We start from the raw sequence: 26296 nt of genomic DNA, 5'->3' as shown, positions 1-26296 counted from the left end.
TACATAGTAAGAAATTAATTTATGTAGTTATCAAAACTAACAAACGTGATTTTAGGGAGCGATTGTGATTTTCTAAATTTTTGACAAAAATGTCCTTGCTTATATAAAGTTTAAATGTTAAAGTGATGGCAATTTTGGAATTCAAATTTTTGATTCCAACCACTTCTACTCGGCCTTCTCTCATTATAATAGTAAAGATAAAACCGAAATTTGTGATAGAACCTATTTAGTTCAAATAATAATAAACTAAAAGTAAAACATACATAATTTTTAAAATTCTTTGATAGAGTAAATTGGTCTAACCAAATTGAAAAATGGTTCGACCTAGTTTCACCAATTCAACAAATTTTGGATTTGGTTCAAGTTTTAAAATGTTTAAATTAGGAGAGCGTTCGGAAGACAATCTTAGGGGGACAAAGTTGGGAAACAAAATTTGTCTTATATGGTTTAAAATTTTCAAATTGGGTTGATTTTTTATAAGGATCTCCTCTTGAAACTTCTAATCCCATAAAAAATGATTTACAAAGTTGAAGAATTGTGGACCGTCGATTTTTATCATTAATTTGTAAATCACTTTTGATGGGGTCAGAAGTTTCAGATTGGAGTGATTTTTGTGAGATGATCTCTTCACTATAAAGATCATCTTCACAAAAAATCCGCCCAATCCAAACTTATAAGTTATATAGGACAAATTTTGTCTCCCAACGTTGTCTCCCTAAGATTGTTTGTCGAATGCTACACTTTAAATAATTATTCAAAATTAATTTTCTATATAAATGGACGCTTTTTTAAGAGTCGCGACAAACTAACGCGGTTCATTTGGCAGTGCACAGAATCATAAATCTTTTTCTTCAAGATGCATAAGGAAAAAGATCTATGGTTCAACCGCGTCAACTTATCATTAGTCATTTTTTAAAATAAAAATAGAAAGCTAAGAAAATAAGTTGGTCTTGTATCACTTTATCATATCAACAAATTAATTTTCTTAGACGCCCATATTTGATTCGAATTTACTTTTTAGGTAGATTCGATTCCCATACCACACACGCAATGTGCTTTTGCCTTTAATGGTAAGTGGTGGGCAAGAGATTCTTAGAGGTTTAAAAAAGAGGAAATTATTAAATTAACTATCTATTTTGTCAAAATAATATTTTTTTAATATTTATGAAATGGTCATATATCCGATATTATTATTATATTTTTCTATAAAACTTATTATAAAGATTCTTGATAATATGACTCGCCAGGTGGCATACTCAAATGACTTCATGATGTGGACAAGTTCGGGTATCATATATAGATCTGAACACCTCAATATACACGATTGCACTTCCTTATAAAAAAGTTTATTCCAAGGGAATCGTGTATCATGAGACGTACAGATCTACGACTCTCGAACTTGTCCACGTCATGGAGTCATTTGAATATGACGACTACCGAGTCATGTTATCAGGACCCAATTATAAATAATTACCAAATTATGAGCATTTGCAACCATTTCTCATTTTCTCAGCTTATTCTTGCTTGTGGGGTGGTTTGGTGGAATGGGCATAATTAACAAATAATTCAAAAAGAATGTCAGGGTGTAGTGAGGTGTATCAAATTTGATATGCGTTTTTTTTTCTAAATTTATCGAGACTATGGTACTAATTGTGAGATTAGTCCAAATAATTATTCAAAATGGAATCTTTATTTATTTATTTATTATTAATGGGTTTGCAATTTTTTTCCCAACATTAAGATTTGAATTATGGGCAACAACATGAATGATAAACACTTAAGTTGTCTCTTTCACCTAAATAATTTAAGGCTGTCAATGGTTTGGTTCCGGTTTAGTTTCTAAAGGAACCAAAATCGTTCGATTTTGGTTTTTCGTGTAATCAGAACCATAGAAAATTTTCAACTTTTTGAACAATTCGATTCTTGATTCCTATCGGTTTTTATTGATTTGGTTCTCAATTAATTTAGTTGCAAAAGACTCTTTTCAAAAATTGATTCAAATATTATGCTTAAATGGGTTACCCATTGACACCTCCCATGTACGATATAAAGATAGAAGCATATTCTTCCCACCTTGTACAATTTTGAGATTCAGTCCATGTAGACGCAAGACCTTTGGGAGCACTAGTAATGATTCCAATAGCAAATAGCTTTATATTGAGAAGAAGAAATTCTTTTAATTTTTTTTTTTTTTTTAATTTTATGAATTATTTTGTTAACAAACCCTTGAATTATTGTAAACTCTCTGAATAATTTTTATTGTGAATTGTGGCTTGGAGTCCACAAAGCATAAATTGAAATTATTTTTTAATATAATTTAATGTTTTTATTCAATTCAATTTTAAAAAAATTCTCTAAGTTTTACCATCTTAGGTTAAATGGAAATTTACCAACATAACATTTAAGAGAACTCATTTACTTATGCAAGGGATTTCAATTTCAATTGGGTTATTAATAAAAATAGATAACACAATACTAAGTCTTGGTAAGCAATGATCGATCCATAGAGACAGCGTTGATTCAACATTTTTGACTTAAAACAATTAGATTTAGAAGTAACCTATAAAAATTGATTAAAAAAGAACCTATACTAGATTAAAAACAGTAAAAGAAACGGAAATAATATCACAATTTAAAGATTTAGATCAGTAAAATCCACTATAAACAAGTCATCGCATCAATTCATATGTATTTGTTTTTATTTCAATCCAACTAACAATTTAATGTTATTGGATCGGAGAATGATTCTATTAAACATAATTAGTAACTCAAAAATTCATGATTTAAGTTTTAATAAGATAAATAAAAAAAATGTGAACATGATATTTTAATTCAGTATGATTTAGCTTGAACTTATCAAAAGTCTAAATCATCAAAATCATGAATAACAAATCAAATCTGGTGATTTATACTTAGTAAATCATCATCATATGTAAACCATTGAACACATATATAAATAAATAAATTGACTACGACAATATTATTCATGGTTTCATCGACTTTTGTAATAGAGAATCTAGCCACAAATCATCACAAGAGCATATAAAAGCATAAAAAAGGAGATTGAGAGAGAAAAAGAGTTATGTTGCTTTTTATTGATCTTGAATGAGCAAGTCGTTCCTCCTCGATTATAATACTTGAAGAAAAAAACTATATAAAAAAAAAAACCTATAAACTAAAAAAGGAAGATGGAAGATAAGATATATCTTTGACTTGATTTGGTCTCTATGTATACAGACCAGATTAGAGTTTTTTAGGTTTGGGACACTCTTTGTATAACAAAAATTCTAAACCCTATTTTATTAGGTCATAAATAGTGTCGTCATAATGTTTGACGAATCCCGAGGCATTTTGTAGCCGACTTCACCATGCCGCCATAGGGCTTCATCACGCTGCGGCTCTTGTGGGGACCTATGAGCCTAGATTGTGATCTAGTTCTTTGTTTAGAGCTCTTGATCACAATTACTTACTCTTTTATTTCCTGAATTATACTTCAATTGAGTGTATTTTAGACCTTTCATAAATAAATATGCACAATTAAGCAGATATCAAAACAAATTCAAAAATAACAAAATATATGGACTATGAATGCATCATCTTTATTTAGGGGATTTAATGCATATTTTATCCCTAAAGTCTTTGTAATTAGGACCTCAAAATAGACTTTCTAGGCCCTGATCATCAATCATGAATAAAATCTATTATTTTTTTAATCGAAAAGTAATAATAATAATAAGGTAAATTACACTTTGACTGTAGTTTGACATAATTCTATTTTAACCCCCTAACATTTTGATAATTATAATTACCTCCCTTTTAGTTATTTAAGGGGTTTACTTATCCCCCTTTCGTCGAATTGCCATCAGCTTAATAATTATATTCATTTTATAAAGACCATTTAACCCTTTCTAAAATGTTATTCTTTCTTATAAGCAAAAAATATGCTTGTCAAAAAACGAGTTCAATGAATACTTAGGAAGGGGCATTTTAATTAGAATAATGCTAAAGTGACCTCAAGATTGGTTCTCACATTGCACACCCTGATGTGAAAGTGGTTGGGAGCCAAAAGTGCTTTCATCGAGATATGATTGAAAAAGCATTTATGAGTCGTATCCACTTTCACGTCAAAATATGCGATATGAGATCCAATCTTAAGATCACTACAACAAGAATCTTTTAATTATTGTTTTAAAATTTATTTATTTATTAATAAAAAAAAAACATAAAATAGGGGTAAATGGTAAAATACAATTTAAAATCGATTTACAAAAACAGGACGATTTACGATTCTTGACTTGTTTTGATGGGGTTAGAAATTTTAGAATTGATTGATTTTTTGTGAGGATGATCTCACAATAAGTTTATTCCGACACTTTTAACTCATATAAGACAAAACTATTTGATTATGGCACAGGTTGCCCTTATTAATAATTGGATTTCTTTCACATTACTCTATGAAGAATAAAGAGGGAAGGGTAATTATAAAAGCACCCCACGAATTAATAAGGGCAACCAACACCATAGTCGAATTGTTTTGTCTTATATGGGTTAAAAGTTTCAGAATGATATAATTTTTGACGAGTAAGATCTTTATGATGATGAGATCATCCTCACCAAAAATCAGTTCATTTCGAACTTCTAATTCCATTAAAATAAGTTCAAGAATCATAAATTATGCAAATTTTTTTGCAAATCGATTTTAATGGGGTTAGAATTTTGGGAATGGACTGATTTTTTGTGAGGACGAGTTTCTTTTCATGAAGATCGACAAAAATCAGTTCACTAACATCACGTACAGGTTCAGTTCAGACGTTGAATGCCATACCTTGCTGAAGGCGATTCACGAGAGAATCACGTACAGTTCTATTTGACCGAGATGTGGATGCCCGTGAACCCATATGAGATAAATCAAGTCGGCTATGGTGTGGGTTGCCCTCATTAATTCTTGGGGTGCTTTTTACAATTACTCATGAGTAAAATACCTTGTGTGTCGGAAGTTTGAAAGTTTGAGTGTTCAACTCATGGTTTTAAAACTCGTCCGAGACCGAGACGTATCGCCCGAGTTAACTCGGTATCAGCGGTGAACGAGACCAACTCACAATGAGTTATGAGACGAACGCGTCTCGTGAGTTATGCGAGTCGTCTCGGACGATATTTTCGCAAAACTCGTCCGAGACAAACGAGATATCCGAGATATTACAGATTTTACATTAACTCGCGAGACAAACGAGTTGTATCGGACGAGATTTTCAAAATCTCGTCCGAGTTAACCGAGACAACCGAGTTTTGTGAAAAAAAAGTAAAAAATGAAAATTTCTATTTTATTTTTACAAGCAATAGCTATTGAGTGATATTATTACTTTCTTGTGATAAATACTTAAATGTATTTTTGATAATTTGTTTTATTTTTTCTTTAGAAGTTTTTTGATGAAAATTTCATTAGAAATATATACTAATTTTTAGGAAACATGTGTTTTATTTAATGGGTAGCATTCAATGACTAACTTTTTGGCAAAACATTTTTCAAAACATGAGTTAGAAGTTTTGGAATAGGCTTATTTTTGGTGAGGATGATCTCTATGGTGAGGAGATCATCCTCACAAAAAATCAGCCCATTCCAAAACTTCTAACCCATGTTTACAAGTTGAAAAATCGTGGACCGTCCATTTTTTGTAAACTATTTTTTATGGGGTTAGAAGTTTTGGATTGGGCTGATTTTTGGTGATGATAATCTCCTCACCGTAGAGATCATCTTCACCAAAAATCAGCCCATTCCAAAACTTCTAACTCATGTTTTGAAAAATGTTTTGCAAAAAAGTTAGTCATTGAACGGGACCCTTATTTAATTACCTTGAATTTGATTGATAGGTATATTATAATTTTTTTTTAATTTTATATTTTTTGAGGGGTTCATTTTTTTTAATAGGAATCAATTTTGAATTTTTCCTGAATTTTTCAGATTTTTTAAATGGTTAAAAACCATTGTTTTAATGTTGAACGAGACGACTCGACGAGACGAGACGTATCGTCCGAGTCAAATCGGTATCAGAGGTGAACGAGACGAGACCAAATACCGAGTTTAAAAACCATGGTTCAACTGTAACAACTGCAACTCAAAGAGGCCAAAAATGGATTTAAGCGAGACGAAGCTGTCGTACTTCGAAGACATGTGGAAACTCCACACGAAGGCCTCTCTCCTCTCTTATTTACAGGTCATCCTTTTCTTCTTCGACTTCAAACACTAGAATTCTCTAGGGTTTCAAAACCCTCGTTTTTATTTTTATTTTTATTATAAATAAATTCTAGTTTCAATTTAAAGGGAGAAGATGGTCGAAGTGCTTTGATCTTGGATTCCACGATCTTCTATCCTCAAGGAGGTGGTCAGCCGTCTGACACTGGTTTCATCTCAAATGCTGAATCGGATTTCAAGTTCGTAGTTGAAGATGTGAGACTGAAAGATGGATTGGTGAGACATTCGATCGGTTTTCTTTATGTCAATCTGATTCAGTTTAACACTTTTAACTTTCATGATTTTTCCCCCCTTAAAATGTTCTAATTCGTAATTTTGTTGTTTCTTTCTTCGATAGGTCTTCCATTATGGTTATTTTGAGAATTCTGGTGGTGAATGCGATTTGAAACTCGAGAAAGGGCGAGAAGTTTGCTTGTTTGTTGATGAACAGCGGCGCCAGCTTAATTCCAGGTAGTATTCTATTTAATTTCCAAAATGTTTTTATTTTTTATTTTTTTTTTAATTCTGGAATTATGATATCTGATTTCATGGAGAGACTAATGTTAGACCCAAACCAATGTTCCAAAAATGTTATCTGATTTTGTGGAGAGACAAAATTAAACCCAAACCAATGCTTCAAAAATACTAGGCGTTAATGGAGTGGTAAGTTTATTCGTAATTGTGGAGTTTAGTCCCACATCGGACATAAATTGCCTTGTCTCTTTCCTTATAAACTTCCGGCCGCTTCACTTATTGCCATTTGATTTTGAGTTGGACCCCCAAATATATCATGGTATCAAAGTGGGCCTTTCTCTCCCCCACGTCACCCAGTTCATATTTCCATATGCTTTGGCTTTGCAATCCGAAAAATTTACTTGTCTGTCTCGTCCATGCCTAGATGACTCGGATGATACCTCTCGGATGAGTTTTGCAAACAGACTTGAGTTTCACACTAAGCATTCCACTCTACCCACAAGTCTGACCCTTCTTTATTTTAGGCTGTTAACTTGTATTTTTTTTTTTTTTAAATCTATTCGTTTACTTATTTTATTTTATGCAGGTTGCATTCAGCCGGACATTTGCTTGATATATGCATGCGGAATGTGGGTTTGGCTCATTTAGAGCCAACCAAGGCTTACCATTTCCCTGATGGGTATGATCTTAAAGCAATAGTAAAACTTAAACTTTGATGTTTAAGTGTTTTCTTATCCCTTTGGGCCTAAATCAGCTTTTTGTGCCAATTGCATATTAAAGATCGAAAAAAATGGGCTTAGACCCATGGCTCGGTTGGTTTGACATATTGCAAAGCACCTTTGGGGTCGTGGGTCCAAGTCCAGCTTACCCATAAAAAAAAGTTTGAAAAATATAATTTTTATAGTTGTTTCTGTTTTTGTAGCAATTTTTATGTGAGGCTTCCAGCCCATGATCCCCATAACCCTGAGAAGCATGGGACAAGCAGCCACACTGATACATAATGCTAAGTGTAGATATTGACTAAGAAAGTTTGGTATATCTCTGGAGTTTCTTTCAAATTTTCTTTAGGTTTCTTTACATGCTCACAGCTGAAAAAAAATTGATTTAAATTCTTGTCCTTGGGTTACCTTCATTGGTTGATGTTATTATTATATTTTTTAGCCATATCTTTTTGTTTTTCAATTATTTATTTATTTCTCCCCTTTGTGCTGAAATACTCCAATTTCATTATCCTTTAATTTATAGAGAAAGCTATTTTTCTCCGTGAAGATTTGGTTACTTGGACTGAGAATTTATTAAAGTCATAATTTCAGGCCATTTGTTGAGTACAAAGGCACAGTTCCACAGAATGAATGGCAAAGCAAACAGAAGGAGCTAGAGCAAGAAGCAAATGCATTAATTTCTGAAGGAGGGAAGGTCTGCTTCAAATTTTTATAGTAAACCGTTTTGCATTTTTCAGCCGCATGTTCTCTTTAATATTTGATTTGAGTCAATTTTGCGTCCAATCTACAGGTTTTTGCTGCTGTTTTACCATATGAGGAAGCTTCGGAGTTGTGTGATGGGCACCTCCCTGATTACATTCCAAAGGTCAGAATTGAGGAATTTTTCTAAAACCATTACTTCTCTGTTCTCAATGTTCTAACACATCATCTCAGTTCTCAGACTTATGCTACAGCTCTAGAAAAAAGAGCTGCCTCTAATGTACTTTAATTCATTTAGCCCTATTGTTGATCAACAACATGGATCTTAAGTTCAAATTCTAAGGAATTTGTTGACAATAGCATGTTCAATTTTCTTTGACGGGAATAATAATTAGATTAAGATAAATATTTCTGAGAAAGAAATTGTTAGTTTGTTTGTCACATAATTGCAAGATTACGGGTATAAGAAATGACGAACTACCCTAAAAATTTATTTGATGCGGTACGAGAGACGAGTTGGAAATGTTCTGAAACTGGAGGGAAAACAAAAGGTGATACAAGTGCGGAATGTGCAAGATTATTTCTTAAATAGGGCATTTATCTATTTATTATTATTATTTTTTTTGGGGGTGGGGGGAACCATTTCCCTATCGTGTTCCTTAGTAAAAAACCCAACCTTGAGGGAAATGCATTTCCGAGCAACTATGGATTGGCACCTCATATCATGTCTTACATCTAGGTGGTTGCATCATCTGTTTACTTCTTCAGTCATTTATTATTCTATTTCCAGAGCAAATGCCACAATACGTTCTGGGCAAAAACTAACTAGTTCTTATCTATTATTGCTACTAATACAGGGCAGCACTCCTCGTATTGTCAAGTTCAGTAACAATCCTGGCTGCCCTTGTGGGGGGACTCATGTTGCTGGTATTTCAGAGATCGGGAGCTTGAAGGTACTGTCCTTTGTTAATTACCCCAATTTTCCTATTAGTTAGGGCTGTCAATGGAATATCCGAATCCGAAATTTTTATTTGATATCTGAATTCGAATCTGACGGATGTTCTAAAACTCTATCTGAATTTAAATCTGATTATCCTATCATATATCGGATAATATCCGATTAGAATTCGAATAATTTATATTAAAAAAAAACATAATTTTTCCTTGTCCAACTGATTTTTCAATATTAAAAAAAACTTATTATATGTTATAATATTTATATAATAAATAGATAAAATATATTATATTATTTATATGTAAGATTAATCAAATAAAGTAATATATATTATATATTATTTCGAATCGGATATTATCGGATTCGAAATGTTAATATCCGAATTCGTATCCGATAAGGATTCGAACATATAAAACTATCTGAATTCGAATTCAAATCGGATTTGAATTTTCAACTATCCATTGACACCCTTACTATTAGTGATGATAAATGTTCATCATCAATTTGATGTATTGTAATTTATTTTATTTTAATTGATGGCATTCCATTCTATCTGGAACATAGTCGATTCACCTTGGTATTGTTATTTTACGGTTGGCTAAGAAGGAACCAACATGGTTGATTCATTTTATTAGCCTCCTTTTTCTACCCTTTGAAAGAAAAATAACATATTAAATCTAATCAAACAAATGAGATGCTCAGATCCATTTGTTATTATTCTTGCACAAAGGACCATTCTATTAATCAAAATGCATGTTATCTCTTGTACTTGTGTGTTGCAAATAAAATTTCATCGTTTTGTTAGTCTTGGCCCTAATCATTAGCCATAGTTTAAGTCTTCTTCCAACTTCACTTGAATTTTAAGACTTTTGAGAGTTCTATCATACTCAAATAGTGACTGAACTGTGGTGGTCATTCACCTTCATTGGACATCAAGGTTAATCGAGATGGAATTACATCACCTTCACCAGGTGATTCTCATCCACTCTACCCCAATTTTGCAACAAAGTAGATCACCTCGAGAAGCTATCTTAATGCCAATTTCTTGATGAATGAAAGGTATATCACCTCCACATGCTAACGGATTAGATTCAGGCCTTCATTTGATTCGCAAAAAGACACCTGCATACTTTTTTTCTTAATTTGCAAAGACATCTTCATATTTGTGTTAATTTATTCAAACACGATTCTTACAATTAAGATATGTTCATGCATGAACGATTTTTCAGAACATAGATGTAATACAGATATTTAGGAGTGACCATTCCCTTGGATCTAAGGACATATCCTTACAGCTATTTTGTTTTATGTTTGTCGGCAAACAGCCTGACAAATTGGGACGATTCCTCCTACTCTAATTTCAATTGGTTTGATATTTTCCATGGGTTTAGATAATAATGTTCCGTGTTATTGATGTATTCTGATATGATTTGTTCAGGTTTCTTCGATTCGAACAAAGAAGGGTCTGACAAAAGTCTTCTATACCATAGGGGCATCTAATGGTTCTGATTGCCACGGTTCGATAGTTGAACATAAACAACAATGATTAGCTTAAGGCATGACGGTGTGTTGGTAAAGGATTTATCCCTAATTCATCCGGGTATTTAGCTGCAACTTTCTCTCTTTAGAGGGAGTTGTGAATTATTCTACTTGATGACTGTGTGGAGATTTATATGAAAAACGGAAAATGAGAAAAACATAGTAAAGAGACTCATATAGACTCATATACATACACATTTTTTGTTATTTTATCTTTATAAAATATTTGCAGTACTAATAATCAACTACTCATCTTTTGCTGGTAATTTTCTTTCTTCGATTGGTGTCTTTTTTGTTTTGATTTGATTAGGGTAATGATGTTGTCCTTAAGTTTTGTAAAATTCTTGTGGTGCCAGAGTAGAGCTCGAATAATTCGCAAATTATACCCAAATTTTTTGAATGACACAAAACGATTAAAACTTCCATCAAATTCAATTCTTATTAAGAATTGTCGACTTTTTGAATCTTTTCGAATCATTCATGATTTATTCTTTGCTCAGATTAAACAAATCAAAAATACTTTCTGCAAATAAGGTTAAAAACACAAAATAACCTATATTTTTATAATAAAAAACTTTCTATCTCAATATTGCATGATAATATTTCTATTATTTTCTCTTTACACTAAAGGTTTCGTCATTAAAAGACAATCACTAATTGTTGATTGTTATTGCACCAATCATTGATTGTTATCGAATCTCTCAATTTTTAATCAATCATTAGTTTTTTTCACTTGTTAAAAATATCTTATGCTCTTAATTTACCAAGGATGAGTTCAAAGATGAAGGGTACTGATAGCGATTTTGGAAAATAAGATATAAAAATAATAAATCTTAAAAAGATAAGGGAGATATAAAAATATTTGGATATAAGTACAATGAAAATTTTAATATGTATACATACGAATTTTTGAAAATTTTTTAAAGTATTGAAATTGAATTATATCTGAATCATTCTCGTATCGAATTTTTAAACGAACTACTAAATGTATATTCTGAGTCATACTTGAATTAATCCCGTAATGATTTTATGTCGTACACTGAATTACTATGTTCCCGAGAGATGGTTGGCCACTACCTCAGTAGTTCAATCACTAAATCAATCTTTCTCAAACCATGATATCAGATGGTATAAAAAATAAATTTAATTTTTTCAAATAAATTTAAATTAATGAAAAATAAAAGGTGGAAGTTTAAAGTTTAAAACAGGTTAACCGCTCCCATCGATCGAATGGGTTTTCCAGTTGGTTTGTGCATTTGAATGAATTGTGATCCAAATTTCATTATTTATTTTTAATCATTCGTAGCCTTTTAATATATTAATCCCATCAATCCTGATCCTATTGTCATTGTCTTATATTTGGATCCAATAATTAAGGTTTTGGATCGGTTATCGACCTGGTCCAATAATTATCAGATTTCTCCTTTTAATTGGGGCTGTTAATGTCTATTATTTGTTCCATGGTTTTAAAATTTTGTTTCACGTCTCGTCTCGTCCAGGCCTGATACCGAGTCATCTCGGACGAGTTTTTCGATACATTGGAGACGTGTCGTTCAAAAAACAAAAAAATTGAATGTAAGATATTAAATCTTGATAAAAAAAGTGACTTGTGAGTTGGTCTCATTCAGCTCCGATACCAAGTTAACTATGCTTGTTCCTTTTATAGGTTTTTGGGTCCAATGGGACCAAAACTTGTACAAAAGGGAGGGTCATTTGCTAAAGCTGCTTTGGGATTCAGAATTATATGATTCAAAGCATTGGCCTTGGCCTGTCTTTATACAAAAATTGGGAAGATTTGAATAAATTGGGACAATGACGGCAAAAGCCTATTTTTTGAAAAAATATATAAAAAAGTCCTTTCTAAATAAATTATGGACTCTTTAGTACCTAATTTATCAAATATTAATCTAAAAAAGTTTTTTGAAACAAAAATACCATAATTGCCCTTTCAATAATTTTTGAAGTTTAAAGAAACATGTTTATTTGAGAATATTTGAGCTACTCCTATATTTTACAATGACAAGCCCGTCAAATATGGTTATTTCTTATAGATCAATTAAAAAAAAAAACGTGTTTCTCTCTTACCAAAGTTAGTAATATTTAAATCACATAGATGATGATGACTACACCAATGATGATGATGGAGATGAGTATGATCATCATCAAACCGATTTGATCTATGTATATTAGATTTTTTAAAATATATAAATAATTTTAAATAATTAAAAGATAATTTTAAAATTTGATTTGAATGTTCATCGAATTGATTTAACTAAAAATTAGCAAGTCGATATAAATGAGTCAAATAAAATTATATTGAATTTAGTTTTTAATAAATAAAATATTTATTTTTTATTTTTTATATAAATATTAATAACTAAATAAATTGGTCCAAGTTTTTTATTTGACTTCCTATATTTTTAGATTAAACACTTTGTAAAGTTGTTAAAAGGGTATTTCAGGTATTTTTCTTTAAAAAAATATTCAAAAGATTCTTAATAGGCTAATATTTTATTAAATAGGATTTAAATGATCCGTATTCTTTACTAGGGGGCTATTCAGTACATATTCTCGGTAAAGAGTCCTTCAAAGTCATTTTCCCGTTTACATTGGGGTTGTGATAATATCAATATGACTCGTCAGGTGCTCAATCCCTGACGTGACAAGTTCAAGAACTGTAGATTTGTATGTCTAGGGATACATGATTGCACTTCCCCATAAAAAGTGTATCTCGAGACAATCGTGTATCCTGAGGCATATAGATCTACGATTCCTGAACTTGTCCATGTCAAGAGTCGATTGAATATGCCACATGATGTGTCATATTATTAGGATTTTTTAAATTATAACGAACATTGTTAAAGAAAATCGGATCTTTTCTGGATTCTATTTAATCATTCCCCTCACAAAAGAGGCCTCCAAAATCTCTCCATCCAACACATGGTTTTAAAACTCTTTTTGACAACTCGTCTCATTCACGAACGAGGGTGAGTCATCGTGGGTGAGATTTAAAAAAATGCCTTAGAATTAGAACAAAATAGGTCTTTGAGATTGTCTCGATGAGTCATCTTGGTCTCGGACGAGATCTAAAACCATGATCCAACACCAGCAGGTATGGGAGAAAAACTCACTTTCTATAGCATTTCCATATCCCATAAAATGATACATGAGCTTAAAATAATAATAATAAAAAATTAAAATAAAGTTCCCTTTGACCTAAATCTAAAATTGGAAAATAGGATCAAGTTGTAGGAGAATAAAAATCAAGAAAGTTTTTGTAGAATTTTAAAAAGATTGGCTTTTGGTATTAATTCTGGTCATAATGTATGTAAAGGATAGGTCTACATATTCTTTTCAAGATGTATGCAGGCCAGGGGAATGATCCCCTATGAATATGCTATAATGGAGAAAGGTGAGTTTTGGTGGGTCCATCATTCTCTAGAGAGTTCATGCATCAACACTGATGATGGCTGGGTTTTTTAGGGCTCTAAAGGTTGCTCAATATTATTTAATCACTTTCTCCTTTTTCATCCACTAATTCAATTACTAAACATTATTATTTAAAATGTGGGTATTACCCTATATTATTACTTAAATGATCAAATTACCCTTGAATTGACTCTTAAGAGATGCATTATACATAAGCTAAATGGAGGAGGTTTTGGTAATTTTCCCAAGCTAAATAAGGTGGATAGACATTAACCAAATCTAGCCCCTCTTTAAAATTAATTTTCTAATTTCCTGATCAAATAACAATTAAGTGTGTGTTTGATAACACTTCTAATATCTGAATGGAGGTGATTCACCTTTAAAATTTAGACTTCAAATATTTTATTTTTATTTGTTTCATTTCAAATTTCATATTTTAGACTTCAGAATCGAAATTCAAAAATTTTGAATCAGTGTCGAGAGATACTGGATGAAATTTCTGAAGTTTGATTTTTAGTTTCTAGATTTCAAAAATATTATCAAACATAGCCTAAATTATTATTTAGAGTATGCCACTTGTGATAATCCATATATTTACCTAAATGACATTGAATTAACATATAAGGTTTTGATAATTTGCCCATAAGTAGGAAGGAAAGATATTAATTAAATCTCGGAATCCTCACCTTGAAACTGGTCTTCTAATTTCTTGATCAAATTATAACAGTCAAATCAGTTAACACTAGTCAGAGGCAAGGGAAACTGATCTGAATTATTTACTTTATTTGACACCCCCACCACAAGGGAGGGAAGGTGAGATTGGAGAAAGAGAAAGAAAAAGCCACAGACAGCCATATAGATTAGTGGGAATCTGTTAACATTCCACACTCAAAAGAAGTAAAAAAATCCTCCACAAAGAAGACACACCTTCAAAGGCAAGAGGATAAGTGAAAGAGAAGGTTTTCAAAAAAAATAAAATCAAAATCTCTAGTGTCATTTAATACCCTCCTCACAAGCAAGAAAGGGTCCTTTTTAAAGAGACCAACCATTACAAGGTGCCCTTTTTAAAGAGATCTTATAATGGGAACACCAATTCTCTTATAACACACCCAAATAATGCCATAGACACACCATTTACACACCATTTGTTTAATGGCTTCTCTAAAGACTTCTTGTTAAGACCCCACATTGTCTTCAGCAATGTAGAAGCTTAATTGCAATTTTTTTAGCCATTAACAAGAAGAGCTCATTTAGGATTTGGCCCACCTATGATTGGATCAAGAGTTGTTAGAAGTTTATGTGGTGTGGCGTACATGAATTTTCACCCTTTCGACTGTGGTTGTTATCTCCTTAAAAATTTCTCTCCGACATTCGAAAGAAATAGGATGAGATGTAGTGATTAAAAAAAAAATCGCTACCCGATCTTTAATAAGGTGCAACTTGGTTTGGTTCAAACTGAGAATCGATAGCTTTGGTTTGGTTTTGTTTGATTTGGAACAACTTGCGATTCAGTTTCAAATTAAGAAAATGGAGAACCGATCAATTTGATTTGATTCTCAGAAGAAGTTTGTATAAAACTAAATCAAACTGAGAACCAAACTCCTATGCAATATATATATATATATATATAGGGAAATGGTTAGCACCAAACATTTTGGCAAAACATTTTTCAAAACATGGGTTACAAGTTTTGGAATGGGCTGATTTTTGGTGAGGATGATCTCTACGATAAGGAGATCATCATTACCAAAAATCAGCCCATTCCCAAACTTCTAACCCCATAAAAAATGATTTACAAAAAATGGACAGTTCACGATTTTTCAACTTGTAAACATGGGGTTAGAAGTTTTGGAATGGAGATCATCATCACCAAAAATCAGCCCATTCCAAAACTTCTAACCCATGTAGGACAAAAATGAATGGCTAAAATGTTTGGCGCTGAACGGGACCCATATATATATATGTAAATAATAATAAGAATTATGAATTAGTTTAGGAGTTAGGACATAGATTAGTAATTTTTGTGGATAAATTAATGATTTTTTATGGATAGATTAGTAATTATTGTATGAAATTTTATGTTTATTTTCATTAAAAAAAATATTTTGTATAATCTATAGAATATTAGCAATCAGTAGAATCAAACCGAACCAAATCGACTTTAGTTCGGTTTGGGTTGGTTTGATTCCAATGGAATTTGGTTCAATTCTGATTCTTATTCAATGGAAATGACCTATGTCGGTTCGATTTCAATTTGACCTCAAACCGAACCAATACCTTATTGTTATTTTAAAGAGTTGTGTTGGAGTGACATTGATTCACACTTTGGTGATGTAAAGGTGTGTACACAAACATAGATGCTTTTCACTTGTATCTTAATGAAAAGCATCTATGGTTCCGTACACAACTCCACATCAACAAGGTGTGAATTGAGGTCTCTCTAGCATTATTCTATTTTAAATTACCTAATAAATAATTTCACTAAAATGGAGACCAACGAAAGTAACATTCGATATTATTTGTGACGTGACTGGTGGAAGGATTGATTCAATTCGTTCTGTTCTTTTAAGCATAAATCCCATGAATAAAAAGGGTAACTTTAGTATAATTTGCGATTTGATGCAATTTCGAGAGGGTTTGCTCTCGAATAAACTTTGAGAGATTCAAATGCACACCAACTTCTACTTATAACACACCATCCTTTTGAAATTAAATGATTGTTTACATATAATTTGGAGTGTTACAAGAAAATTAAATCTCTCTTAAGTAAATTCTTCTTATTACTCTAATGGAGAATGCAACATTGTATTATTGTAAATTCTCTCTTTGAACATATCTAAGAAGTGAACAACACATATAAGAGAGTAAAGAGATGAATAAAAGTTTTTCTTTTAAATCCAACAAACAACTAAGCATTACAAGGCTAATATTACAAAAGCAAAAGCAACAAAATACAAAAACCCCAACACAAAACCCATCTTATTTCCCTAATTTCTTCCATAATATATTTTTATTTTTTATGCTCATTTTACAAAATTACCCCCACCCATAATACATTAATACAACTAATACATACTATGTATCTCCATATCACTCATCATGAGCCCATCACATAATCCAACACCCATTTTCATCATCATCACTATGTATCTCGATAGAATCCCACGGTTGTGATCGAGTCACTGGTGCATAAGAATCTCGATGATGTGTGGTATACATGTACGGTGGTGATGGATCACTATACGATGCAGAATAACTATTGGTAGGATAGGTTGTAGTGTAACTTGCAACATGTACAGGTGGACCATAAGATGGATATGGAAATACATGCTGACGTGGGGGACTGAGAATCATTGGGCCCCAAGTTTGAGTCATTCCAGTGCTTGCCGTCGTATCAACAGAAATTTCTACAACATCTGAAGTTTTATTACCATTTTGCCCTTTCTTTCCTTTCTTTTTACCACGTTTGCCACCACCACCTCCGGTTTGCTGATCACCAGCCCCATTTGGAGACTCGTTCTCTGTCTGTGAATCCTCCGTTATCTTTCCGTCAGATTTCGAATCTTTGTTTCCTCCATTATTTTTATCGGAATTTTGTTCAACTTTGTTGTTCTCTTCTGGTTTTTTCTGCCCATTAATGCTGTCTTCTTCGCTGCTTTTTGAGTCTTTTTTCTTATCTTTGTTCTTCCCTTTTCCTTGCTTTTTCTCCTTCTTCTCATCTTTTTCTGGCCAGAGCTCAGCACGTTTGCCTGTTTTAACAAGTTTTTTAATCAAAGTGTCCGCATCAACGTCCCCTGTTACAGTGACTTTGTGTTGTTGGGAATCGATTGTTGTTGTATAAACACCTGAGATTATAAAGAAAACCCAGATGAGAAACAATGATATTTAAGAGAAATTGAAGGAATAATGAGGGTTTGTTTGATACCATCGATGTTATGTAGAGAAACAGAGATTATAAAGAAGTAAAAAAATGATGAAAAAGAAACAGAGAATATAAAGGAAACCCAGATAGAAAAATGTGAGATTTATAGTGAAATTGAAGGAATACCATCGATGCCCTGTAGAACTTTCTTGACTTTTCTCTTGCAACCTTCACAATGGATAGATACTTTCAAGACCCATTTCTAGAAAACAGAGAAGAAGAGGTTAGAAACAGTTAAAGAAGTAAAATTGATGAAAAAGAAGAGATGGGTTTGTGTGAAAATAATAAAAAATCACCTGGTATTTCAGAGGTTCTGATGCTTCTACAACTGCACTTGCTGCCATTACACACGAACAGAGAGAGAGAGAGAGTAGAGTGTAGAGAAGAATAGGGTAAAAGAGATTGCTCAGCGTGCGGACACGTTTAAAAGCATGAAACTGATGAACTAAAGTGAGAGAGAGAGAGAAAGAGATACAAAAGTTAGAGAGAGATAGTTGGGAAAGAGAGTGGAAATAACTCAGCGTGAGGAGACGTTATGAAGAAGAAAGTAGAGAGAGAGAGTGAGAGTGAGAGTGAGAGTGAGAGTCAAACTTTGAAGGTCAGTCAAAGAGAGGCAATGTTTGAAGGTCAAAATTTCAAGGGGGCAACTCAAATTATTTGGTAAATATTTTCCTTGTAATCAAACAGTTAATCATGATTGGAGTCTTGTTAATGTGGTCGTGTACGTATTGATGAACATGCATGGTGGTGGGACCCACCATATCCAAGATCTCCACTTAATTCACTAAAAATCGACCTGATTGGACGGTTGATATTAACTAATCCATTCCAGAAAGTTTCGGAACATTCTAGTCAAGTGGATTAATTCTGGATTTGTGTGGGGAGCCAATTCAAAGTAAGGAAGCCCTCCTTTGGATTACATGGCATTTTCAAGGTGGTATTTCAAATTTTGATGGAAAGTGAGGGACGTGAAATAAATTAAAATACCACGTGTCTTATAAGGGAGAGGGTTTCATCAAATTTTTAAGGGGCTGTCCGATTCAAAGTCGGACTCCTACCAAAGAGTCCAGGTTCATTGAACACAAAAGCCTCCAAGAACTTTATTTATGTCATTTGATATGTATCCAAAAGAAAAGAAAAAAAAAAAAAAAAAAAAAAAAGGCTCTGATTTGGTACACTAAAACGTTCACCAACATTTTACGGACACGAACCCAAAGGTTTAATAAGAATGATTTTTAAGTACTCCGAGATAGGGGTGTCGATGGGTACCCACCCATTTAATTGAAATCGAATTGGAACTAGAATCGAAAATTTCATTTCCGATTCTCTTTTTATTAGAATCGATTAGAATCAGGTCTAAAATGAAATCAAACCAATAGGAATTTGAATCGTTAATTTCTATCCAATGGATAATAATGAATCGATTTATATTGTCATTTCTTTTTATATTATAGATGATTTAAGATATATATATATATATATATATATATATATTTTTTATATCAAAATTAATGCATGTTTTATAAAGTTATTCAATTTTTTCTAAAAAAATGGATTAGAACTTAAATTTAGTCATCTCTTCTAAAATTTATCACCTTTAAATAAGATATAATTTTATTTTTGAAAAAAAATCATTGACTTATATATTTAGTATAAGGAAAATGCTGGAATGACACAGGGTATTATTGCGATTCTCACAAGTCTGACGTGAGATGTACACATAACTTTTAAGAGAAAATTTCGGGAGAAAATTTTTGGAATAGTTGAAGTGCTTTATTTTTAGTAACTTTTCAGTACACATGTCGTAATGTCATTAGTTCAACAACTTAGTACATAACTTTTAAAACAACAAATCTATGTATTTCATATTATATGATATAATTAGTTGAGAAGAGTATAATTACTATCATGTCAGAGTTTGGGAATAAATCGATAATTTAAAAAAAAAAAAAAAAAAATTGTTGGGCCAGGGTTCGAGATGTGTAATTGTTCCTACTAAGTAATGTTCTCATATTAAATCATTAAATCTCATATTAAACTATAATAATAAATCACCAAATCTCATATTAATATCATCCATATATACCATACATCCACAAAAATTATTGATTTTAGAAGGTTTTTAGTATGTTTGGCATTACGACTTTGTTGTCATGCTAACTTACGAGATGTTTGTTCGTGCGCCCTAAAGTAAAAAAATGGTAACCCATTTTTCCCTAAGCTATATTCATGATTTAAAGCATATTTTGCATGTACGTGATTATTTCTAAGAAATATGTTTTTGAATTTATTTTTAAATACCGTTGGCTTTGATTCCTCAATTTTTTGCATCGATGGGGGATCTACCAAATGCACTCTAAAGTAGAAAAATAAATAAATAAAGGATAAAGTGTAGTATTTCTTCATAAAATTCTAGAATTGTAATACAACTGATCACCCTATTTGTGGTTTACCATATTAATTTGATTTGCCTATATCTAAACTGTTTTTTTCCCTTGGGATTCTTTATATCAATGATTGGACTACTCCAATATTCTGAATTCTATGGAAAATAAAAATCCGAGTACAATCGTTGGAACTGAGTTGAAGTGGATTACATTTTTTTTTCTTTTACAAAGCTGCATCCATCACAGGATATTTGATAGTGAATTCTACTTTATTTTTTTTTATTTTTACACATTTTTATTATTGATACTTATCTCGAGGTGATACATGTATGATCAATCCATCCGTTTTATTTTTGATCTAGTAAGTATTATTATAAAATTTCTTTTGAATAAAGTGAAAGAGGGCATCTTTGTTTTTCTTCAAGAAAAGAAGGGCATTAAGAAAAAATAAAAACTTAGAAAGGTGAGTAGTTAAGATGTATTTATAGTTAATAAATAATATATTGGAATATTTGGTGTGTGTGAAAGTTGGTGACAGTGATGGGAGTGCTAATTAGTGGAGATGTTTCTTTATTTATATTCAAGGTGTGTTGCTTTGATTGCACGTTAGATCGGAAGGTCAAGAGAGAAGAAATATCAAAATCTACAACTTTTTGTGGTAACTGATTTATTAAGGCAACACTTTGCACCAATCCCTTCTCCCCTTCTTCAAAGCAAAGCTTCCTCTCTTTTTACAGGACATTTTCAAGCATCTTTCATTGTCTCCATCAAATTAGCAATACTACCTGTTTGGAAACATCAAATTTTCAGGGCCAAGCCTAGAACTAATCTAGTTCAAAATTAATTCTTGAATGATTTTGTGCTATTTGATTAAATAAAAAGTTCCATTTTGATCTTTATCATATATTTAAATTGATTCTGTTTTAAAATGTTTTTTTTTCGAAAAAAGAAGAGTTGAACTTGTTTAAGGTTTAGAATTTTCAGAGCATGCCTTGATTTTGGATTCACAAACAGGCCAAAGTTGGTAATTTTTTTTTTTTTTTCCTTTTCTTCCAAAATATCTTATAATCTCAACCTAGAAATTAATAAATTATACAAATTCCCATTAAGTGATGGTAGTTCTTTAAAGAGTCACAATCCTGGATGATAAATTTGGGGGTCCAACTCAAAATAAATTGGCAATGAGTGGAGGGGCTAGGAGCTTATAAGGAGAGAGATAAGGGAATGAGTTTTCAATGTGGGACTAAACTCAATACATCCCCACACGTGTGGGCTTGATTGGTCAAAGCACGTGGATATATGAATTGAGTGACGTGGAGGAGAGAGGCTTGTTCTGAATCCATGATAAATTTGAGAGTCCAACTTAAAATCAATTGACACAATAAGTGAAGAGGCCTATGAGCTTATAAGGAGAGAGACATGGCAACGAGTGTTCGATGTGAGACTAAACTCAACATAGGATGGTGTAAGCATAGGAACGGTGTCTACGTGGTGTGTTTGGGTAGTAGTTTAAGACACATTGGACTCTTAACCAAACCATTTTTCTCTATAGCACACAGTCCAATGTGTTTGTTTTCCAATAAACATGTGTCATGCATACACTGTATTTTGCAATAGGAACGGGACACCTTTCTGGATCGCGAATCTTCTATAAATTTCAAGTTGAGTGTATTATCTCACTAGGAATCTCATGAATTGATCACACTAAGGATTAAATTTTTGTGTTGTTTCAAAATGATTCAGTAGAACACCCCAATTTCTGTCGATGGAGGAATGAAACATGAAATATTTCATGAACATTTAATGCCTCGGGATGTTTTAAAATGCTTTTGAATGTCTCGATTAAAACCGTTTTGATATATATTTTTTTTCCATATCAAAACATTGCCTTGAAATGAGATTTTATAATTTGGGTCACACCACACATCATTGGAGTTAAATTCGTTCAGCCATTGACCAATAAATTTTTGACCCACTCCTTGGTTGACCTATACAACAAAAATCAGCTTGATGGAATATTTCTAAGCTAAGAATCACGTGCAGCCCACGTGCCCTCCTGTGAATTTAACAGCTAAGATGATTTCTTTAGTGAATTAAAAGATATTGCAGGAGAGGATGCCAATGGGCCATTCTACAAAGATTGTAAGCTCTTTGATCTTTACTTTTCAAAAAAAGAAAAAAAGAAAAAAGAGAGAGATGGAGAATGGATCCATTAAAGCAAGCTAGCCTAACTAGTAGGTTCTGTTTTCAAGAAGTATTTTGATCTTAGTAATAACTCATCCATTAACTCAACATCAGACGCCCGGGGTGATCTGATCTAAACCATCCGATTTAATAATATGGTGAGTTCAAATCGATGGGCATGAACACAAGTGTCATCAGAGCATAATATGGAGTTGTAATCATGGTTTTAAAACTCGGTTTTGCATCTCGTCTCGTCCAAGCCTGATACCAAGTCATCTTGGACGAATTTTTCGATACGTTTGAGTTAAGTCTCGGTAAAAAAAAAGACTTGTGAGTTGGCCTCGTTCAGATTTGATACCGAGTTAACTCAAGCAATACATCTCAGTCTCGGATGAGTTTTAAAACCATAGTTGCAATGAACTATAGAATCATTATTAGCGGACATAATATCATCAGTCAATTTTTAATGTACCTAAGACAAGAAAAGAAGAGAAAGGTTGCGTCTTGATGTTGATGGAAGAGTAAAACATTTATTAAAGCCCCTTTACAACAACAAGTAGACCAATTTATATAACCAAAAAAAAGAAGCAAAAGCATAAGATACAAAAATGATATTATTGTCTTTGCAAAAATGACAAGGAAGCATGATTGCTACTAAACAATGGTCTAAATCAAATATGATGTTGCAAAACATTCCAGGATTATATATAACATGTTGAATAAGGATAAATACTAGGATTTTCCTTTAAAAGAAAAATAAGAAGAATCCTAAGGTCTTGTTATTAGATTTTGGCCAAGAATTTAGAATTTTATTTCTTTGAGAAAGAAGAAATCTATAGGTAGATTCTAAGAGGGGAAAATCATTAAAAAAAAGGATTTTCTTTGAAGAAAAAGAATTTTAAGAGAGGGAGAGAGATAGTGTTCTCTGATATTTGAGGTGCATTGATTCCGAATGACTCATCTAGAAGGGACATTCTTTATTTGGATTTTAAACTCTCATTCTCTCCAACTCTTGAAAAAAAAAATATATAAATAAAAGAATCCGAGAAACTTGCATGTAAGTTTCCTTTTCTTTAGTTTTAGGTTGCAAGCATAAATCGCATAAATCGTAGTTGTGATTCGTAGAGAAATCAAATTATAATTGATGTTGTTCAACAAACATTTGACTAAGATGGGAGGAAAACCATACTTTTCCCAAATTACAGTGCATTTTTCCTTGGTAATCCATAGAATTATCTTCCCATCTCAATCTTCCATATTACGTGCACTTATTATATATTATCCCTACCTATTGGATACTAATTTAATCATATAATTTGTGTACTATAATGAAAAAAAAATTGGTGTGAAGATACAAATTGTCCTGTATGCATCTCTATGCCCACATAGTGCTCATCCCAAATAAGTGTACATATCTAATGGTGCTTATCTCAATCCCCTTATCTTCTTCTATACTTTCTTAGCACCAATAGTGATGGACCTTTTTTCATCATGTTTTGCTCACGTTAAGTATATTCTACTCATTTATGTCCGCATCTAGCACTCAATACATATATTTATTTATTTTGGTAGCCCAGGGAGTTTCCCCACCTTAGGTGTGGTTAGTTTACCTAAGTCTCACGCACCATTCCATCCTGTCACATGTTACAGTAGGTAAGTAGCCACTTTACGTGGAGAGGCATATAGGGACTTGAAGAAACGACCTGGGGAGTAAACCCAATCATGCCTTACCATCTTAGCTAAGCCATAGTGGGTGTGATAAATAGTTTAATCAAAAAGGGAAAAATAATAATAATAATAATAAGAGTTATGATAATCTGACTTCCCCATGTGGCATATTCAAAATACTATCTTGATGTGGCATGTTTAGAATCATAGATTTTTTGCCTCGAGATACACATCTCCATTAATATGTGTAGTTGTATATCCCGAGGAAAAAAATCTATGATTCTTGCACATGCCACATCAGGAGTATGTCACACGGGGGGGGGGGGGGGGAGTTAGAAAGTCATTACTCTAATAATCAAAGTTGATTCACTACGTATTGAATGCCAAATAATAATCTTTAGTTAGTCTTTAAATTACAAAAGAATCGTGATAATCTGCCCCTCCACTTGGCATACTCAAAATACTCTCTTGACGTGACATGTGCTACAACCATATATTTTTTTTACCTTGGGATACACATGCACATCCTCTATAAATATGTCTAATTGTGTATCCTGAAGCAAAAAAGATCTATGGTTCTAGCACATGCCACATCAGGAGAGTATTTTGAGTATGCCATGTGGCGGAGTAGAAAATCATTACTCATTACAAAAAATATCATCATATCCAAGGTGTCTTGGTTGAGTCCTAACCCTACCCTAAAGAGACGAGCTCTACTTTAAACCAACCTTATATCCCTATTGAGCCTAAGTTGATTGAACCCTAACCCTAACCCAATCCCAACGAATTCGAGTCAAGTTCGGGCCAAATAAAAATGACCAAAATGTTCAATTCAATATTTTTAATAAACAAATACTTACAAAAAAGTGTTTTTTTTTTAACGTGAATTTTATCTAATCAAATTTGAAATTCATGTTTATTTAATAACTGATGATTATATTTGAGAGTTTAATTGTAATTATAAAATATATATTATTTTTATTTAAGTTTTAACACAAAAACATGCATTTAACTAACTAACTAACTAACTATATATTGATATATCACTGGGTTGGACTGGGCATTATTAAACCTTAGCCCTATTCGGATTTTGAAATTATTGAACCCAACCCTACCTTTGTGAGTTCAAATCAAAGTCCTAACCCTTATTATAGGCTAACATGTGCATATTCTAATCATAGTGACAAAAAAACTGTGATTTTTTGAAAAAAAAAAAAAACAGTATTAAATCACAATTTTAATAGTTGTCGATTAAATCCTGATTTTTTTCAAAAAATCACAATTAATCGAGATTTAATCTCAATTTTTCAAAAAGTCATAGATTTTTTGCTTTTAGCAATTTTTAAGTATTTTTTCATTTAATATATAAAATACATACTCTTTCTTTTCCTTTTATTTTTTAAACTTATTAATATATATATATATATTTTTATACTTTTTAATTTATCCGATGTTTTCCCAACTTTATCGACTTTTTCCGAAATTTTCTCTTGCCGAATTATTTCTGAACCCCGACTTTGTCATATGATTCCAATTAAGGGCCAGGATTAGTGGACAAATGAATAATGACTCATGTAAAACACACAATCTTTGATAAAATAAGATATGAAATCCAACGGTCATAGTTTTTCTTAATGTACATGGCATATCTTTGTGATATTTATTTTACCCAACCATTGGATCTCGAGTTTCAATGGTAGGGATTGCATTTTCTATTCAAACCATTTTTCAGAGAAGCCAGTGCTCTCAACTCCTTAATTCAAGGGGAAATTACCAAAACGGAGCCCCAAAATCAATTAATTCCCAAAACAGTACACTTTTAAAATTAATTCCCAAAAATGGTAATTTACCATTTTTGAAAATAAATTTTATTTTACCAAAATGGAAAAAAATAAAATGAATATATTTTTTTTAAATTTAATTTCATACCGAAAATACCCTTTTTCATACCAAAAAATAAGGGTATCTTTAGTATGCAAATTGTAAAAATACTGTTCATTTTTTATTTTACCGTTTTGGTAAAAAAACTTATTTCTGAAAATGGTAAACTATCATTTTCGGAATTAATTTGAATAATGCACCATTTTG

The 26296-nt window shown here is 32.0% G+C and overlaps 2 protein-coding genes across 4 annotated transcripts; one reads left to right on the top strand and one right to left on the bottom strand.

Moving 5' to 3' along the window:
• Positions 1-6096: 6096 nt before the first annotated feature.
• On the top strand, positions 6097-10884 carry LOC147395970 (threonyl and alanyl tRNA synthetase second additional domain-containing protein). Of its 3 annotated transcripts, none has more exons than XM_086451661.1 (8): positions 6097-6212; positions 6320-6466; positions 6588-6700; positions 7290-7382; positions 8017-8119; positions 8216-8290; positions 8982-9077; positions 10518-10884. In XM_086451661.1, exons 1-8 carry the CDS (start codon positions 6129-6131, stop codon positions 10623-10625), a joined length of 819 nt encoding a protein of 272 aa, XP_086307787.1. In that variant the 5' UTR covers positions 6097-6128; the 3' UTR covers positions 10626-10884. The 3 variants fall into 3 exon arrangements, with proteins under 3 accessions (XP_086307787.1, XP_086307786.1, XP_086307788.1); XM_086451660.1 differs by having other exon boundaries at positions 8005-8119; XM_086451662.1 differs by lacking the exon at positions 7290-7382.
• A 6036-nt stretch (positions 10885-16920) lies between these two features.
• LOC147395969 (uncharacterized) lies at positions 16921-18474 on the bottom strand. The gene is made up of 3 exons (XM_086449171.1): positions 18266-18474; positions 18096-18171; positions 16921-17892 (listed from the first exon to the last, which is right to left on the bottom strand). The coding sequence occupies exons 1-3, from the start codon at positions 18311-18313 to the stop codon at positions 17156-17158; spliced, it is 861 nt and encodes a 286-aa protein (XP_086305297.1). The 5' UTR covers positions 18314-18474; the 3' UTR covers positions 16921-17155.
• Between the last annotated feature and the right edge of the window lie 7822 nt (positions 18475-26296).

The sequence above is a fragment of the Akebia trifoliata genome, chromosome 8 (assembly GCF_017979445.1).
Source record: "Akebia trifoliata isolate Shusen 1 chromosome 8, ASM1797944v1, whole genome shotgun sequence".
Classification (NCBI taxonomy): Eukaryota; Viridiplantae; Streptophyta; class Magnoliopsida; order Ranunculales; family Lardizabalaceae; genus Akebia; species Akebia trifoliata.
This window is presented reverse-complemented; position numbering and strand designations above follow the sequence as displayed.

What these genes read in the sequence shown, in the direction of transcription:
- LOC147395970 (XM_086451660.1), top strand. Translation starts at nt 6,129, where the DNA reads ATGGATTTAAGCGAGACGAAGCTGTCGTACTTCGAAGACATGTGGAAA. An exon ending in GCTTACCATTTCCCTGATGG is followed by an intron (nt 7,383 to 8,004) that starts GTATGATCTTAA and finishes AATTTATTAAAG; the next exon opens with TCATAATTTCAGGCCATTTG. An exon ending in CAGAGATCGGGAGCTTGAAG is followed by an intron (nt 9,078 to 10,517) that starts GTACTGTCCTTT and finishes TGATTTGTTCAG; the next exon opens with GTTTCTTCGATTCGAACAAA.
- LOC147395969 (XM_086449171.1), bottom strand. Translation starts at nt 18,313, where the DNA reads ATGGCAGCAAGTGCAGTTGTAGAAGCATCAGAACCTCTGAAATACCAG. An exon ending in CAGAACCTCTGAAATACCAG is followed by an intron (nt 18,172 to 18,265) that starts GTGATTTTTTAT and finishes TCTGTTTTCTAG; the next exon opens with AAATGGGTCTTGAAAGTATC. An exon ending in AGTTCTACAGGGCATCGATG is followed by an intron (nt 17,893 to 18,095) that starts GTATTCCTTCAA and finishes TTATAATCTCAG; the next exon opens with GTGTTTATACAACAACAATC.